The sequence below is a fragment of the Artemia franciscana genome, chromosome 8 (genome assembly GCF_032884065.1).
Source record: "Artemia franciscana chromosome 8, ASM3288406v1, whole genome shotgun sequence".
NCBI lineage: Eukaryota > Metazoa > Arthropoda > Branchiopoda > Anostraca > Artemiidae > Artemia > Artemia franciscana.
Genome location: NC_088870.1, coordinates 53,949,505 through 53,968,028, shown reverse-complemented (window position 1 = coordinate 53,968,028; position 18,524 = coordinate 53,949,505). Strand labels below are relative to the sequence as shown.

Sequence of the window (18,524 nt, the reverse complement as noted above, 5' to 3'; positions counted from 1 at the left end):
CAGAGGATGACAAACCATCTATGAAAAGACACGACAACCTTTAGCAACCGACATTAACAGAGTCAGAAGGTGCGGATATTTGGGATGCGTCCTCTTGGAAGGTTTTCTTGACTCAAACACTGCTATGCCATCTGCAATATCAGTATCATTGACCTGGACTTCGGGGTTTAATCTGATGCCTACTGTCTCTGTGTTCCGAAAGATGTAATTAATCGTTATCACAAAAAATAATGGTGATAGAGCACATCCCTGTTTTACTCCTGACAAAATGCGGAAGAAACAAGTTTTCGTCTCTGGTGTTTTTACGCAACATAAGCTGCCCTCATAAATGGTGGTAATAATCGTCACATTTTCTCAGGGATTCCATAATGGATGAGAATCTTCCATAGACTTTCACGATCTACGGAATTGAAGTCCTCAAAGATCATATAGATCTTCGAACCCCACTCTCTGCTTTCTTCAGCTAGAAGTCCAATCGAGAATTTAAAGTCTGTACGTGAGCGATTTGGCTGGAAGCCATACTGTTCGCCTTGGAGGTGTCAATCAATTTGTGTTCGTGTCCTCTGTAGGATAATGGACAAGAGAATCTTCGCGGGTATTGACAGTAAACTTGCCAGTTGCCTGGTTCAATAGCTTCTGCTTTTTTGAGTATCCTAATGAGTGAGTTGCCAGTCTGATTGTACTTTGGCTGTTGTCCGAGTGAAGAGTAAAGACCAAACGTGTGTATGTTGATGCCTTTATCAACATGCCTCTGCATGATTTACGATCCAGTCCTTGTGATTTTCCAGTTTCTTTGCTGCTTCTCGTGTCTCACTGGTAGAAGGCAGGTCCGTGCTGATATTCAGGGGACCATATTCGCACTGGACTTTGCTAGTAACCTTCGTTGACGGATTCTTGCGTTTTTCGTGTATTCCCCCCCCCCCAGCCTTTGCTGGAATAAAATGATATGTGTTTTTCTGGTTCTTTGTCATTGCCATTGTTGGATGTCACCTTTATTAAACAAAAAAATGTGATGTAGTTGGCTTGGATGTATGTCAGTGTAAAGTAACTCGTTGCTTTTTTCGTTCAAATAGAAGTTTTTCTAACAAATTTCCATGACTTTTATTTTGATATGATTTATTTTATTTTTTTTAAGAATGCTAACCAAGACTTGGAAGTGCAGCTAAAGAAACTGCAAAGCACTCTTGATGACCATAAGAAAGCATTGGCTGATTCCCAAGGGGAAATAATGAGGTTAACCTACAGCCAAGCTTTGCAAGGTAACTTCTTTTATGTTTGATCTTTTTCCTTTTTCTTACCATATTTTCTATTATTTCTCAACATCTCAACCTCCCAATATTTTTTTTTATTTACCTACTTTTATTATTTCAGAAGAGGAAATAATTAGGTTAAAATATAGCCAAGCATTGCAAGGTACCTTTTATTTTATGCTCTCTTTTTTACTATATTTCCCATTAATTTTTAACTTTTCAATCTCCCAGCCATTATTTTCTTTATTTCTATGCCTTTATTATTTCTGAAGAGAAAAAAAAATGAGGTTAAAATATAGCCAAGTATTGCAAGGTACTTTTTATTTTATGTTTGATCTTTTCCTTCTTTTTTTACCATATTTACCATTTTTTCCCAAGCTCTCGACCTCCCAACCATTATTTCTATACTTTCATTATCCACAAGTGAAAACAATGAAATTCAGCTATAGCCAAGCATTCAAAGGTACCTTTTATTTTATGTTCGTTTTTTTTTTTTTTACTATATTTCCCATTGTTTTCCAACCCCCCCCCCCAGTCTCCCAACCATTATTTCCATACTCTCATTATTTTCCAATGGGAAATAATAATGTTAACATTTAGCCAAGCATTTCAAGGTACCTTTTATTTTACGTTTGACCTTTTCTTTCTTATTTACCTTATTTATCATTATTTCTCGACCTTCTCTCCGTTGTTATCTTTATATTCATGCTTTTATTATTTCTGAAGTGGAAAAAAGCTAGTCATCCGCAGTTGATGTGGGAGCATGTCATAAAGAAAGATTTAAGGGAAATGAAAATTTAATGTGAGGGTTTAAAAAAGGAGGCTTTGAATAGATTGGGATGGAGGAGGAGCGTGCATAGATGTGTTGGCTTCAGGTGTCTTGATGCGGTGGTGAATTGTTAGTAGTAGTAGTAGTATATATATATATATATATATATATATATATATATATATATATATATATATATATATATATATATATATATATATATATATATATATATATATATATACTACCAACTCACCGCAGCACCAAGCTGCCTGAGGCCAACACAGATACGCACGCTCCTCTTCCATCCCAATCTATTCAGAGCCTCCCAGTTTACACCCTCACATCAAATTTTCATTTCTTGGTAAAGAGGAACTGTGAATAATTCACTGGAGTAAATCTGAGATAATGGACTGGGAGGGGCAGATATCCCCCTCCGTTCGTCCCTGTCTTTCATTATTACGTTTTATATACGTTTATAGATTTTATAATTCAATATAAAAGACTGTGAACCAGCTCAGAAGAAAAAAATAGGGAAACATGTCTCGTTTTAAAAGTAAAAAAAGAAGAAAAAAAAATCAATTTTTCACGTTCGGAAATCCTTTTTGATGTACAAATGACTTCGAGCGAAACTGTCCGAGAACTGGCAAAGAGGAACTGTGACTAGTCTATTAGATAAACAAATGACATTGAAAGGCACAGTTTGAGTACGAGAGCATAGTTGGACCATATTTGTCCATGTTCCGTCACATCAAAAAAAAAATCACCTGCTGATTTATGCGTTAATATAAAAAGGGCGATATGATTTCTTTTGGAATTCATTCCACTCTCTGTTTTTTTTTTTTTGTTTTTTTTTTTCTGTGATCCCAGTGGCGAATTCAGGGAAGCACCCCTCCCAAGATTTCTTCTGGCTGGCTCATTCCTTGTCTTTTCTGTTTTCACTCTTTTTTTTAACAAGTTGTTCAATTTGGTCAATTATTGGCGTCTTCTCCCCCCCCAAAAATTTTGCTCTAGATCCACCCCTATTGTTATTCTGAACGTGCCATATGTGCTAATAACAAATTATTGTTGTGTTTAAAAATTAATTATATACTTGCCATAAAAGAAATAATATGGAGTCCCTAAATAATAGGGACTTATGGAGAGTTTCCCATAAGTCCCAGAGCTCTTCCCTGACTAGTTTCACAGATCTGTTCGTAGAATGAAGGAAACATGAATATGTTATCTTGAATTACAGGTGAAAAGAATTTCGATTTTTCACGTACCGAAACCCCTTTTGATATACAAATGACTTTCGATGAAGTTATGCGCAAACTTGAAAAGAGAAACCGTGAGTATGACGATATAAGGCAAAAATATGAGGACACGGGTAAAAACTTGGAGGAGGTGATTGCTGAGCTTGATGAGCTTGAAACAGGTAAGTAGAATTACACTTTATTTGTAGGGCCTAAACTGTATTGAATAAATAGCAAACGGGGGGGGGAGAAAGGCATGTTACCCGCAATAGTGTGTCTTGGGGGTTATAACAGTAAACTTGAAGTATTTGGCAATGAGAGCAGAAGGGCATGCTACAATGCTGTTCCCATAAAAACAAAAGTAGCTACATTAGCAACGAAAGTAGCTACGTTATCAAGAAAAGAGTAATTCTGCTCACTTTTTTGTAGCTATAATATCAGCCAAAGTAGCTGCAAGAGCAATAAAAGTAACTACACAACAACAAAAGAGTAATTCTGTTTACTTTTTTGTAGCTACAGTAGCAACAAAAGTAGCTACATTAACAAGAAAAGAATAATTCTGCACACTCTTTTGTAGCTGAAATAGCTACAAAAGCTGCTGCAATAGCAATAAAAGTAACTACATTACAACAAAAAAGTAATTCTGTTTACTCTTTTGTAGCTACAATAGCAACAAAAGTAGCTACATTAACAAGAAAAGAATAATTCTATTTACTCTTTTGTAGCTACAATAGCAACAAAAGTAGCTACATTAACAAGAAAAGAATAATTCTGCACACTCTTTTGTAGCTGAAATAGCTACAAAAGCTGCTGCAATAGCAATAAAAGTAACTAGATAACAACATAAGAGTAATTCTGTTTACTCTTTTGTAGCTACAATAGCAACAAAAGTAGCTACATTAACAACAAAAGTAACTACATAACAACATAAGAGCAATCCTGTTTACTCTTTTGTAGCGACAAAAGTAGCTACAATTACAACAAAAGAATAATTCTGCTCGCTCTTTTGTAGCGGCAATAGCAACAAATAACTATATTAACAAGAAAAGAGTAATTCAGTTTACTCTTTTGTAGCTACAATAGTAACAAAAGTAGCTACATTAACAAGAAAAGAGCAATTCTGCACTCTCTTTTGTAGCTAAAATAGCTACAAAAGCAGCTGCAATAGCAACAGAAGTAACTACCATAACAACAAAAGAGTAATTCTGTCTACTCTTTTGTAGCTATAATAGCTAGAAAAGTAGTTGTAATAGCAATAAAAGTAACTACGTAACAACAAAAGAGTAATTCTGCTCACTATTTTGTAGCTACAATAGCAAAAAAGTAGCTGCAATAGCAATAAAAGTAACTACATAACAACCAAAGAGCAATCCTGTTTACTCTTTTGTAGCGACAAAAGTAGCTACAATTGCAACAAAAGAGTAATTCTGTTTACTAATTCTTTTTCCGTTCAATAGTTTTTTTCCAAACGTAATCGATACTGTCACAGTTGCGTCCCATCCCACTGCCCCATGCCTAGACATAGATATAGGTCTATATAGATTGTCAATACGGTGACAAAGCAATATCACTATAGTGGCCTATATTAATAAGTTAGACATTTCAGGGTTAGTTGAGAAAGATTTTGAACTAGCTAGAAGACAATATGTGAATACTTTTGATTTTTCTTCTACGGATACTGCAACTAATGGCACCAAGGGTATCGCGTTGAAACGTTTAGGAGATAGGTCTATAATAGACCTAGAATAGAAAAATAGACCTTTTTTTTTTTATTTGAAGAATCAGAAATTTTTATATTTGCCAAACCTGCAAGATGTGAAAATTTATTTCGTGAAAAAGGACGTAAGCTGAAGAGAATCAGTGCGGGAATTACTTAATTAATTGATTCATTGATTAATTAATTATCGTTAAATATAAAATGAAAGAGACACTAAAAAGAAAACTGAGATAGATCTGGTGAGGTTAAGAGCCCACACTTGGCAACTTTATTGGAGGGAGGAAGAATAAGTTAAGTTAAGAAAATTTATATCTTTATCTCCTTACCTCAAATATTTTTCCCTATCTGTCTGAAGGAAGTTGTTCATATACTTGTCAATAAATAACAATAAAAAAAAAAAATCTTTAAAAAGTGTGAACGATACAAAAGCAAATCGATGATCGTCGAAGCCGTACAGGATAACCTTAGGATTAAATGAAAATCGCATGTAAAAGAAAGGGTTTTCATTCCAAGTTTTAACTGGTGGATAGGGGCAGAGGTAAATTGAAACACATTTTGTATATCAAGATTGTCAAATTAGCAATACTACAGTATCTCGGGAAAGGCGGGGGTATGGGGGTAGAATTGAAGCCTTTGGCAGGTAGTTTTAAGGGGAGGGGGTAAGGGGACTTCGTTTTTTTTGTTTTGTTTTTTGGGGGGGGTTAAAAATGTTTTTTGTTTTAAACAGAATTCAAAGATAAATAGAAATACATCATGTGTTGCCAGGCTATAAACTGGTTTCTCTGTAATATCTCAGAAAAGGCTCGGTGGATCAAGCCAAAACTCTTTGGGGGAATTGGACGCACCAAGTCGATCTCGAAAAATGGGGGAGGGGCTAAAGATATTTAGGCTGCGATTCACTTAAGCATATTTGCAGTATGTATGCCGTCAATTAGCGTAATTTTGGCATTGCATAAATTACTAAAGAACCACCGTACATGACTAAGGAACCACCATGATGATTCATTAGATAGATGAAGGGTCTTAGCACATGTTCTGGATTCTTTCTATTTACTTTTTTTTTAAACTGGAAGACCTAATCAGCAAATTGAAGGCCTATTGAAAGACCTATTTGGTAAAAATTCAAGAGTTAGAATTTACCTGTCCGGAAAGCCGTGTATAAAATATCCCCCCTCCCCCAACAAAATCTTGGATACACCCTTGGGTATTAGTATTACATTATTTGAAATATAGGCTACAAAGAAGTTTCCTGTATTTCGTGAAGGTAAATTACTACTTCTATTAACAACTCACCGAAGCAACAAGCCACGTGAGGCCAACACAGCTTCGCACGCTCCTTCTCCATCCTAATTTATTCAAAGCTTTCCTCTGTACATCCTCTCAGGAAGTTCCCATATCCTTTAAATATTCCTTTACATTCTCCCATCCCAATCGAAGACGACCTGCTTTGCGTTTAGCCCTCTTCGGTTGGCCGAAAAAGACAATCTTCGGCAATTTGTCCTTCTTTGCTTCATCCGCAGAAGGTGTCTAGCCATCTCAACCTTTCTCTCATTATAGCTTGAGAAAGCCGGATTGAACCATACTTTTCGCAAGACCTGCTGTTTGAAATACGGTCAGTGAGTGGGTACCCAGAACAATCCGTAGATAATTTCTCTGGAAAATATCTAGCAAATCTTTGTCCGTTTTCCTGAGTGCTCATGTTTCAGAACCCTATTTGACCACTGCTATCACTGTAGCTTCCAATATTCTAATCTTGGCTCGCAGACTTATCTTTCTATTCTTCCAACTTTTTTAATTGTGAAAAAATACCCTGGGCCTTTGTTATTCTACTTTTAACATTTTCACTGCTCCCGCCGTCTTTACTAATAATGCTACCAAGGTAAGTGAAGGTGTCCACTTGATCAGTCTTTTCGCTGCCCAACGTTCCCTTTCCATCTTTACTTATTCCTAGCCTTAGCGACTTAGTCTTCTTAACATCAATTATCAAACTTCTTATAGCACCCTGAACTCGCAAAAACTCTAAATGCTCATTTATTTTCCTCAAACTTTCACCTAGGATGCTTCAATTGTCAGCATAATGTAAGTCCAGGAAAGTTTTTCATCCCTGTTTGATTTTGCATTCTCCCACTGTCTCTCCTGCACTCCTTAAGACAAAGTCAATCAAAATGATCCGTATTAAGGGGGATGGAACATGACCCTGTTGAACTCCTGATTCATTGCCAAACTAACTGCTAACCTTACGTCATAAACCGCAGCAATATTATTCTCGTAAATAGAACAAATCACTTTAATTTGCTTATCTGGTACAACTTACAAGAATAGGACCAAAAAGTGTGTATATCTTATAAGAGTGGAAACTGGTGTTTGTATCGACCAGAAAATACTATCAGCCCTTTCTCGTGCTTGGCGACGTTTGGCATTTTTTCAAACTTTGTAATCGTATAATTGTCACCCTAACTTTTCCAATTATTAAAAAAAAAACTGATTTTTCTTATTATTACACTGATGAAAATGCCAAATCTCACCAAATAGTAGATGGCGTGATATTTTATTTCTTGTCGTTAAACCTTCGCTAACGCTCTTCTATTGGCTGAATGCCTTTTTATAATTTATAACGCTGAAGACTAAAGGGATCTGATGATTCAGACTTCTCAGTAATTAATCTAAGAGCTAAAATTTGGTCGATGTGCTGGTAAACTTATTTGACAAATTATAGGTCTGTGGAAAAATCTATTTGTAAAAGTGAAAGGCCTATTAAAAGACCATTCCCGTAAAATTCAAAAGCTAAAATTTACGTGTCCAAAAAGTGGTGTGTTACCCTAAACTAAAGCTTTCAAACTCAAAGAAAGTTTCTTTACTGCACTTTCTTTTTTCATAATATAGTGGATGTGTTTTATAAAGGATGGATACTACTTCTTTTGACGAGCCTTTCCATTGTTTATTTTGAAAAATGAGTTTTTAAACCACCCTTGTTTTATAGAACACCGGAAGCTTAGCGAAGAATTTGAGAAGTCAGAAAATACTCGCCAGTTCATGGAGGCCGAAAATGAACAATTGAAAGACGAGATTAGTGAACTTGTAAATTTCAAGGTGTTGTATCTGGAATCCGTTGAAAAAGCTGATGAACAAGGTTCTGCAGACAAGGTGTGTTCAAACAATTTCTCTGTTCGTATTCTGTTTATATGCCTTTCTTTATTCATTCCTTTTAGTTCCTAATTCTTGTCTTTCTATTGTATTACTTTATCACTTCAGTTGTGATGAAAAACTCGAAGCAAATTGTCATACTAGAGAGCCTTGTGGAGACTGTTCTCTTTCTTTTTTTCTTTGTCAGTTTTTTGTCATAAATGTATTTTTCGCTTCTTTTGGTTTAGTTTGTAATCTTCATCTGTCTATCTTATTCCTTTATTTCTAGGCTTGTGGCAAAATATTTAAAGAAAGCTGTCATTCCAGCTAACCTCGTGGGGACTGTTCCCTTTTTTCTGTCAATTTTCTTTTTATAAAAACCTTCTGTTCGTTCCATTTGGTTGTCATTTTTCCTTCCTGTTCTTCTATATTATGTTTCTTTTTCTTTCTTTCTATAATTCCTTTGCGACGAAAAACAAATCAAAGGAGAGAAGCTTTTGGCGACTGTTGCCATTTTTTTTTTTCTCTCTCCGTTTCTTTTATAAATACATTTCTCTGTTCATTCGTTTTCGTTCCTAGTTTTTGTCTATGTATTTTATTATTTTGTGAGTAGAGTTATGACAAAATATTCGAAGGAAGCTCTCACTCTTGTGAACCTTGCGGGGACTGTTCCCTTTTTTTCTGTAATTTTCTTTTGATAAAACCTTTCTCTATTCGTTTCTTTTGGTTGTTTCATAAATACATTTTTCCTATTCATTTACACTCGTTCCTAGCTTTTGTCTATGTATCTTATTATTTTGTTAGTAGAGTTGCGACAAAATATTCTAAAGAAGCTCTCACTCTTACAAATCTTGCGGGACTGTCCTCATTTTTTTTTCTGTCAGTTCTCTTTTCGTTCCCTTCTCTTTTCCTTTCATTTAGCTTTTAGTTTTGTCTTTCCTTTACTTTCTGTTCTTCTCTGTTTTTTCTTTCCGTACTTTTTTGTTGACAAAAAAAAAATTGAAGCAGAGAAGCCTGTGGTGATTTTTCCAATTTTTTTACTCTGTCAGTTTCGTTCATAAATACGTTTCTGTATTCATTCGTTTTCGTTCCATTTTTGTCTATCTATTTTATTCCTTTGTAAGTGAGACAAAATATTCGAAGGAAGGTCTCAATCTTGCAAATCTTGCGGGACTGTTCCCATTTTTTTTTATCTGTCAATTTTCTTTTCATTCCCTTCTCTAGTCGTTTCGTTTAGTTTTTAGTTTTCGTCTTCCCTTTCCTTTCTGTTCTTCTCTATTCTTCCTTTCCATACTTCTTTAGTGACAAAAAATCGAAGCAGAGGAGAGCCTGTGGTGACTGTTCCCGCTTTTTTTTTTCTGTCACTTTCTTTCATAGATACATTTCTCTATTCACTCGTTTTCGTTCCTAGTCTTGTCTATCTATTTTATGCGTTTGTGAATAGAGTTGTGACAAGATATTCGGAGGAAGTTCTCATTCTTGCGAACCTTGCGGGGATTTTTCCCATTTTTTTCTTCTTCTGTCAATTTTCTTATGATGAAAACCCTTCTCTATTCGTTCCTTTAAGTTTTTTAGTTTTTGTCTGTCCTTTCTATTCCTTTATCACTTCTGTTTTGACAAAAAAAAAAATAGAAACAGAGAACCTTGCAGAGATTGTTCCCAATTTCTTTTCTTTGTTATTTTTTGCATGAATACATTTCTCTATTCATTCCTTGTAGTTCCTAGTTTGTGTATATCTTTTCTATTCCTTTATTATTACGATTGTGAGAAACTATCGAAGAAACCTGTTGTTCAAGAGAACCTTAGGGAGACTGCTCCTTTAGGCTTTGAGGGGCTGTAGTGGTACAGCCCAGGGGCTGTAAGGTTTGAGTGGTATACCCCCTCAAAACCTTGAATTCACCAAACCTTGGTAATTACTCAGAAAATGTTCCAGTCCATTACAATACTCACCACAAAGAGAGCAGGTTCAACTACTTACCTAGTCATGCTTTTTATAAGAATATCAGTGTCCCTTGCGCAGTAGTATGTGGATATGTATAATTTTGGAGCAGATCTCCGATACGTACTGTATTGAGGATTTTTTTTTCTTTCTTTTTTTCTATTTCAGTCCATTATGTTCTCTTTTCCATCTCCTTTGTTAATTGTATTTGACAATGGTTATTAACGAGTGATTGTTTTATGACATCATGTATGGTGTTGTTTACTGTGTTTTTTTTTGTCTCCTCTCCCCTTTTTTTCTTCTGGTCCTTCTGTTTGATTTTAGTGATATTGTTTAGTTTAATACTTAGTCTCCCACTCTCACAGGCCAAAGAGCCTTTTTGGGGGTTTAAAGGTTTGTAATTTTTCTATGTTTCCTTTAAATAAATTGATGGATTGAATGAATTTAAACCCTTTTTTTGAGGGAGACGGTTCTAGATTTTATTCTTTTCTGCTATTAGATTTCTAGATTATTATTTTGAGGATTGTCACCCGTTAGGTAATGAGAGCCATAGGTAACGTGTTCCTCCTCTTCTTCTTCTTCTTCTGAAGTTCCTCTTCTTCCTATGAAGCTCCTCTTTCCGATGTCTTTAATTTTGTCCTACTATTTCAGGAACAAATTTCTCCAATGAAGCAACACCTGCAGGACAAAGACAAGCTAATAGAAGAGCTGAGAGAAGCCAGGGAAGATCTGAAGAAGAACTTTGAACTCCAATCTCTTGAAATAATTCAATTAAATGAGGAGCTTCAACACTTTCAACAAGCCCCAGAGATTGCCAAAACTAAGACTCCGAAGAAACCTTCTGGTTCTTCTACCAATCCCATTGAGTCAGAAAATCTTATCTGTCAGATGGAAAAACTCAACATCGAGTGTGCCGATCTCAAGAATCAGCTTTTGGTAATTAGTGAAGAACGGGATTCTCTTCTCAGGAGGTTAGCAGAAATGGAGAAGACAGATGTGGATCAAGACAAAATTTTAGGTGAAAAGAAGCAACTTGCTGACGGTATTGTCTCTTTAAAAACTGATTATGATATAGTTGATGCTCAACTTGCAGCTGCCTTATCCGACGTTTCACTTTTGAAAGAAGAAATTGCTAGATTGCAAACTGAAAAGAATACATTATCGAGGGAGAATGAACGACTTGCTAATATTGAACATCAGCTTGACACAACTCTCACTGAAACTACATCGCTAAAGGAGGATGCTACTCGATTCAAAACGGAAAATGCATTACTTTTGGAAGATGTGTTGCAGCTGAGGCAAGCTTTAAGTGATGCTTCAGCATTGAAAGAGGAAATTACTCAGCTGAAGACAGAGAATGACAATATTTTGAGGGAGAAGGAAGAGCATATTTTGAATGATGAGTCTCGTATAGTTGAAGGTCAACTTGCAGCTGCTATATCGGACATGTCACTGTTGAAAGAAGAAATTGCTAGATTGCAAACTGAAAAGGATATATTATCAAAGGAGAATGAACGACTCGCTAATATTGAGCATCAGCTAAACACCACTCTCACTGAAATTACATCGCTAAAGGAGGATGCTTCTAGATTCAAAACAGAAAATACACAACTTTTGGAAGATGTGTCGCAGCTGAGGCAAGCTCTAAGTGAAGTTTCAGTATTGAAAGAGGAAATTACTCAGCTGACGACAGAGAATGAGAATGTTCTAAAAGAGAAGGAAGAGCAAATTTTGAAGGGTGAGTGTCGTCTCAAAGAAGCCTTACTTGAGGTGTCGTCTTTAAAAGAGGAAGCTGCTAAGCTGAATATGGAATGTAGTCGAATTTTAAAAGAAAAGGAAGAGACTGTTGCAAAAAATGAAGAAGAGACTTCGTGTCTCAAGTCTTATATTGGAGATCTCCAAACAAAAATTAGTGACATGGAAATTGCTTCAGAATGCCTCAAGAAAGACGTTGAAGACAAAAGCCGCTTGATTGACACTTTAGAAAAGAAACTTGTCAATTTGACAGACAAAGAACGTGAAATTGTGAAGCAAATTGATGACTTAACGTCACTTCGAGAGAAAGTATCAAAATTAGAAAGTGAAAAAACTGAAATTTTAGTAGAAAAAGAGGAAACTTTAGCAAAATCGGGAAATGAAATCCATTCTCTCAAATCTGAAATCATCAGATGTGGTGAAAAGGATACGATACTAAGAGAAGATATAAGAAGACTGAATATAATCATTGACACTAATAAAGTAAGTGGAAAATTCTCTTCTCTCTGTATACTACCCACCAGTCAGGTCCTCGGAGTAGAAGGGTAGATCAGAGAATTTTCTAGTGAGAGGGGTTGGGGAGAGAAAAGTGAACGAATGCGCAGTTTTGGCTGCCATTTTCCAATTTTAAGGAGAAAAAATCTCTGGGGGATTTCAATAAGATTTTGTAATTGTAACACTTAACTGATCTTTATCTAGCTACAAAACTATGTGCCCTAAGTGGGTAGTCAAGCTAGAGGAACCTAAACTGAATTAAAAAAAAAGTATTTTCTGATTAATACCTTCAGCTTTTAAAACGCTTTAACATTGAGATGAAGTTTTGCATGTTGATATACGATTGGGATTCGTCAAAGTCAACCTTTGGCACCCCCTCCCCCACAATTCCACCACCAACTGTTTTTGTTGCAAAGTAGGCATGTTGCTCTATTTTTAACTAGAAGGGTGCTTAGTCTGTCTTATTGAGCCAATTAATTAATTCATTAGTTTGTGTTCTTTTTTGTTTCTCCCTGCTTTTTCTAATTAATTTTGATTAAATTAAATCGAATTGATTAATTTAAAATAATTAATTTGATCAAGTAATATTTAATGCGATAATTTAATTGATTAGTCTTTGTTATTTTAAGTACTTAGTGATGCATAGAAGCTTAGTCTGTATTATTGAAGGGCACTCAGTCTGCTAGATTAGAGAACTGAAGTGGGCCTATGGCCCATTAAATGTATTTCTTTCTGAAAAATGTTTATTACCTAATCCTTATATGTAAATGTAACAATCATTTCCTCACTTTGAGATGCTTATCCAAGGGCGCATCAAGGATTTTTGTTCGGAAGGGGCGGGGGTATTTGGGGGGGGGTTACAAAAAAATTAAATGTATCAAAAATTTGTTTATATGCATTTTTGTTACTTTTTTAAGAGTTGAACAAAGTTTCGGGGGGGGGGGGTCAAATCCGGTAATCCCCCTGGATACGGCCTTGTGCGTATCTTCATTTTTTTCAGTTCATTTGTTCTGTATTTGTTATGGCCTTAAGACAAAGAACGGTAGGAGTTTTTTTTTTACCTTATTTCAAGTTCTATCGCGACTTCGATAAAAATTTTTTTTTTTTTTTTTTGTAAGTTTATTTCTGATTGAACTAAAGACATAATGGCGTAGTGTTGGTTATATTGCATTGTCGAAACCTAAGACGAGTCGAAATTATCATACGTAATAAAACATTCGCGGATGGCATACGGTAAAACATCTTAATAGTTCAACATCGTTTGATTCAGCTTTACTGCTACTGCTAAGAACTCACCGCAGAATAATGCCGCGTGAGGACAAAACAGCTACGCACGCCCCTCCTCCATCCCAACCTATTCAAAGCCTCCGTATATTACACCCTCCCAGGAAGTTCCCATTTTCCTAAAATTTTTCTTTGCGACATCCTCCCAACCATATTAAGCTCGACCGGCTTTTCGTTTATTCCTAGATGGTTGGCTGAAAAGGGCAATCTTTGGTAAACTGACATTCAGTCTGGCCCTTTAAACAGCCACGTTGTCGATAACCCCAACCATTCTCTGCTGTTAGACGAAACAATTCTAATTAGGAAGTAGAATTAGAATCTAATTAGAATCGAATTAGGCATCAAGCAAATTGTCCGTGAAGCAATTGAAATAAAAAGAAAAATGCAATAATAACACATCCCAAAATAGAGATTTTTACGAGTAGAAGCTCAACCTTTGCACACAACATTAATTATTTAAAAAAGTATTTAATAAAGAATGAATTAAAATCAGAAGCCAATGAATATGAACTTGTTTCCAAAAGGAATACGAGATTAGAAGCACAAAGGGCCAATATTGAAATAAGGAGATTGCTCCAGTTCTTAATCAAATTAAGTAGCAGGAATGAAGAACTATCTTTTTCCGTCTTGACTGAAACCAAGATGAGGTGAGGAAGCTGAGACTCTTCTTCAAAACTTATTTTATGATTTTGGTTTAAAATTTATTTTATTGATAAGATTTTTGGAGCAAGTCTGTTTTCTTTTATTTATTTGTATTGCATTTAGCCCCTGACAGCTGTTGCTTACGTAGTCGACACACCCGCTTTGGTTGTATTCACTCTCTTCCCAAATTTCCTCGTTATCTTCTCTTTTTGTGTGTGTGTGTAATACAAATGCTGCTTGGAATATATAAGTAATACTTAAAATGGAATAAGTAAAACTAGCATTATAAACATGCCATCTTTTCCAATTAAAAAATTGTATTTGTTAATAATGATCAACTTGCGTAACTTAAAGCCCTTGCACCGCAGGCTGGGGGGGGGGCTAGTCAACTCAAAAAGCATAGCTATTTGAACTTTGGACTATTTTGGACAAAATGGCTATCTTAAAATTTTGATTGGATGCATTTGGGCAGACAAGGGTGTAGGGGGTTTGACTCTTAAAACATTTCACTGACTCTAAAAACACTCTTAAAACATTTATAATTCCATACTTAAAATAATGCTAGTTTTACTTATAGTGCTTATTGCTTAATGATATTGAATGACAATTAAAGAAACTAAATCTGGGTTCATTCTATTTGATGCCTTTTCAAAAGTTAATTGCTTGCCAGGTCTGCTATCATCTGACATTTTATTAGGTTGCCAAATATTATGATGTAAAGGTGAAAAATCTGTACTAATAAGTTCATTATAATTTGGGCTCAAAAAGTTCCTCTCTATTGAGGGCTAATTTTTGGTGTATATTTTTTATTTCGGCTGCTCTGAAAACTTTTAATAGACCTTTAACAGAAGCAATCATGGAGATATTTTCAAACAAAATAAAATGATGTAGGTTGTCCTACATTTGTTGGGCCGAGGCAGAATAAAAATTCTCGGGCCTTTAGCGTGGCTTGTCGATTTTTCGATTTAAGAATTGTATTCTAACAACCTTTCTCACAACTTGAAGTGGGTTCTACCAATATAGAGACGATGGCAAGAACAGAGTATCCAGTAAATACCACTCCCCTGCATGGGGCTGCTTTTACCCTTCCCATAATTGTAGATGTTGCGTAGTTTATCTGAGCTACTGAATGCTTTTAAGAATCTTTTTCGGTTGGTCTCCCAGTTTTGGAAAATAGGGCAAAATTGTAAAATATTTCTTTTTGACTCCCAATTTTGACTGCAATGCTTTCAATTAGAGATTGTGTTGTTTTAGTATCTTTTACTGCTTTTTTAACCTTTTCTCTATAATGATTCCAGTAAATTTATTGGATATCCATCAAACAGTACGTGGTGACAAATTGTAAGTAAAGAGGGACGTGGTTCATTAGTAACCGAAACTCTAAAAAATCGGAATTTTTGATACCGATAGATATATCAAAGAATCGGTTTATTACTCTGATGACAAGTATATAAGTTTCATTAAGTTTAGTGTTACACATCAAGGGCTACGAGCCTGAGAAAATTTGTGTTTTTTTCGATCAAAATTTTGAGATCGCTATTTTCTTCACCATAGTTGAAAGGTCCAATAAAACCCTGTCTTTGGACTTTACATGGCCCCCAATAACACCAGAGGAAAGGTGTTTAAGTTTAAAATTTGTCCATTGCTTACGCATAGTATTTGCTTTTGGGAAGTATGTATACATTTTTGGGGGGGGGGATTTCCAGTTTGGGTTTTTTCCACAGGAGAATTTTGCAAGGGTGGGGGAGTTTCCAGAGGGATAATTTTACACTGAGGGAATTTGCCAGAATTCCAATACAAGATTCTTTTTATACCTCTTGCTTTGTCTTTTTTATCAATTTAACTCTTGGAGTTGTTAAGGGTAATTGTCCGGGGTAAATATTCACCGGGATTAAATCGTCTAGAGGATATTTTCGTGGGAGGGGAATTTCTCCGTGGAGGGGGCCAGATTTCCTGGGATTATTTAAAAAACGATCAGAAATTAAATTTAAAAAATACAAGTTTTTTGAACTGAAAGTAAGGAGTAACATTAACTTAAAACGAACAGAAATTAATATGTATATGAGGGGTCTTACCCTCTTGTAAATACCTCGCTCTTTGTGCTAAAGTTTTAATTTTGTCCCAATTCTTTAAGAACGACTCCTGAGGCACAAGGGTCGTTTAATCAGAACAATAAGAAGCTTTTTTAAAGGTACTAAAAAATCTTAGTGTAAATAGTGAGATGTCGAGGAGGGGTCAATCCCCTTCATATACGTAATAATTTGTGTTTGTTTTAAGTTTTAATGTTGCTTCTTACTTTCAGTTGAAAAACTTGTTGTTTTTTTTTATTCAATTACAAAATAGTATGTCCTTTATGCACTCAATTTCTGAGAGGTGTTCTTCACACATACCCGTATCGTACAATCAACCAAGGAGATGACCACTCTTTTTTCGCAAGGAGGGGGGATAAAGAAATATCTATCATATTTATGGGTTTTCTAAATTTTGAAAACTCAAGGCTTGGGGACTTCTTGAAAATTATAACATCTTAATTTAAGCCGCTTAATATAAGCCCCTGTGCCAATTCAGATAGAGCTTTAAGTACGTACATTTCATAGAAATGCGTACATTATAGGCATGGAAGTTACAAGTCGTTGTGTTATTGTTAGTTCGAAGAAGAGGCTGGTGTGGTCTTGGTATGAAGTTTTACAAACGAGATATGTTAAAGTATCAATTGTACGACCAGCATTTGTATAAAATACGAAAATATTAATTTTTCCCTTCTAAAGGAAAACAACGACAAAGGGAATGAAAAACAAAAAGAAATTTTAAAGTTAAAAAAAAAATTTTGTCTGCAAATGCACTAAAGAGTAGGAAACAAACCCTTGCAACCAGAAAAATGTAGAATTTAAAAATAAAAACGAAAGTGTTGGCCAGTCATTAGATATTTATTTCTATTAATGGAAAAATTTCTTTATCATTGCCCTATTCATTTAGGGTCTTAAAAAATGTCGGTTTTTCCATGTAACAGGGAAAAAATTACTTTTCAACTTGCCTACACTTTCATAATTGATACAGAAAATCTGACTGTCTAAATACAATACAATATTCTACGAGTGTATAATAGAAAAAAATTCTGCTGAAAGAGCCAACTAATAAAGAAATGTTTTCAATTCTTTACCATTTCTGTCTTGTTTTACTTCATTTCGTGTTATTTTTTGTACTTATTCGATTGTATGAATTTATTTTCTCTAGGAACAGCTTCAGGAATCGAAGCACAAAGCAGAGACTAGTGAATCAGACGTTGCACGGCTGAAGAGTCTCGTTTACAAAATCGACAAAAAGATCACATTATCCCCTGAGGAACTCCTCTATTTTCAAGAGGTAACAGAAACCGAGGAAGAAACCGACAATTTTATGAGCATATCCATGCTGCCGAGTGACATCTCTATAAGAGTTACCAAACCGAGGTTCTTATTCTTTTTTTTACTAGATTATTCTAGGCACTTTCGTAAAAGATTTTTCTTCTGTTTTTTTCGAAAATAGGTAAATTTGGGATTTCGTAAGATCGAACTCATAGTAATTCATATAAAATTATTTTATGCATAACTATTTTAAGTTACAATGAACTTGGTAATTTTACGAAAGAGCAGTAATTAGTTTTATATATAGCTCTTAATTCGTTTGTTTTGTTGTTTTTTAAGTGCAAAAGGTATGTTTTTCTAGTTCACTGACAAGGTTCTGGTATCTTGTAAGAGCATAAACGTTGACTGATGAATAGTCGGAACCTATGAAAAAACTTAAAATTGAAAATAAGTTGAACTACCCATAAGTGGAACTACCAGTAAGTAAACAAAGATTGGAATATTTAAACCGTTCAAACACGTGGAGCATTGAAAATAAGTGTAAAACCACAATACTCTAAATGACAAAACAATGTGTAGGCGTTTCTCAAACGACGAAATTGCCAAGTTTTAGTTCTAGTTTTGAAAATTTTGCGCTTTGGATTCATCAGCATTTCTCTCCATAATTGCTTCAGTTCTTACAGAAAATTGTATCCATCATAGGAAGGTCTTAAAGGGACTGATTTTACAATTGATCTATTAGTAGGGGAGGACGAGGAGGATAAGATTGCTCAGAAAATATGGTTCATTCCAAAGGCGGTTTTATATCTTACCTTTATCTTTTTCTTCTTTATTCTCCGACTAACCAATTTCCTTTTGTCTTTTGAGGAATTTTTTGGAAAGTTTAGGAAATTGTTGGAAATTGAATTGAGTGTGGGTTTTCTGTCCAATGTATATTTAGTGTTTTTGAATAATTTTTGCATGTAAAGTGA

At 35.1% G+C, this 18,524-nt stretch overlaps 2 protein-coding genes across 3 annotated transcripts in view; both read left to right on the top strand.

Moving 5' to 3' along the window:
* Positions 1–17,749, top strand: part of LOC136030567 (kinesin-like protein KIF20B) — a 106,223-nt gene extending 88,474 nt beyond the window's left edge. The window contains exons 11-15 of one of the 2 annotated variants that reach the window (XM_065709635.1): positions 1,136–1,259; positions 3,257–3,436; positions 7,952–8,115; positions 10,685–12,271; positions 17,444–17,749. In XM_065709635.1, coding sequence (XP_065565707.1) covers positions 1,136–1,259; positions 3,257–3,436; positions 7,952–8,115; positions 10,685–12,271; positions 17,444–17,734 — 2,346 coding nt within the window. In that variant the 3' untranslated portion in view covers positions 17,735–17,749. Of the gene's footprint in view, positions 1–1,135; positions 1,260–3,256; positions 3,437–7,951; positions 8,137–10,684; positions 12,272–17,443 lie in introns of both variants that reach the window. The other variant, XM_065709634.1, reaches the window with a different exon arrangement.
* Positions 17,750–17,812: 63 nt separating this feature from the next.
* The window catches only part of LOC136030724 (restin homolog), a 15,308-nt gene continuing 14,596 nt past the window's right edge, over positions 17,813–18,524 (top strand). Inside the window, exon 1 of the mRNA XM_065709794.1 lies at positions 17,813–17,840. Within this exon, the coding sequence (XP_065565866.1) occupies positions 17,813–17,840 (28 nt within the window). The remainder of the gene's footprint in view (positions 17,841–18,524) is intronic.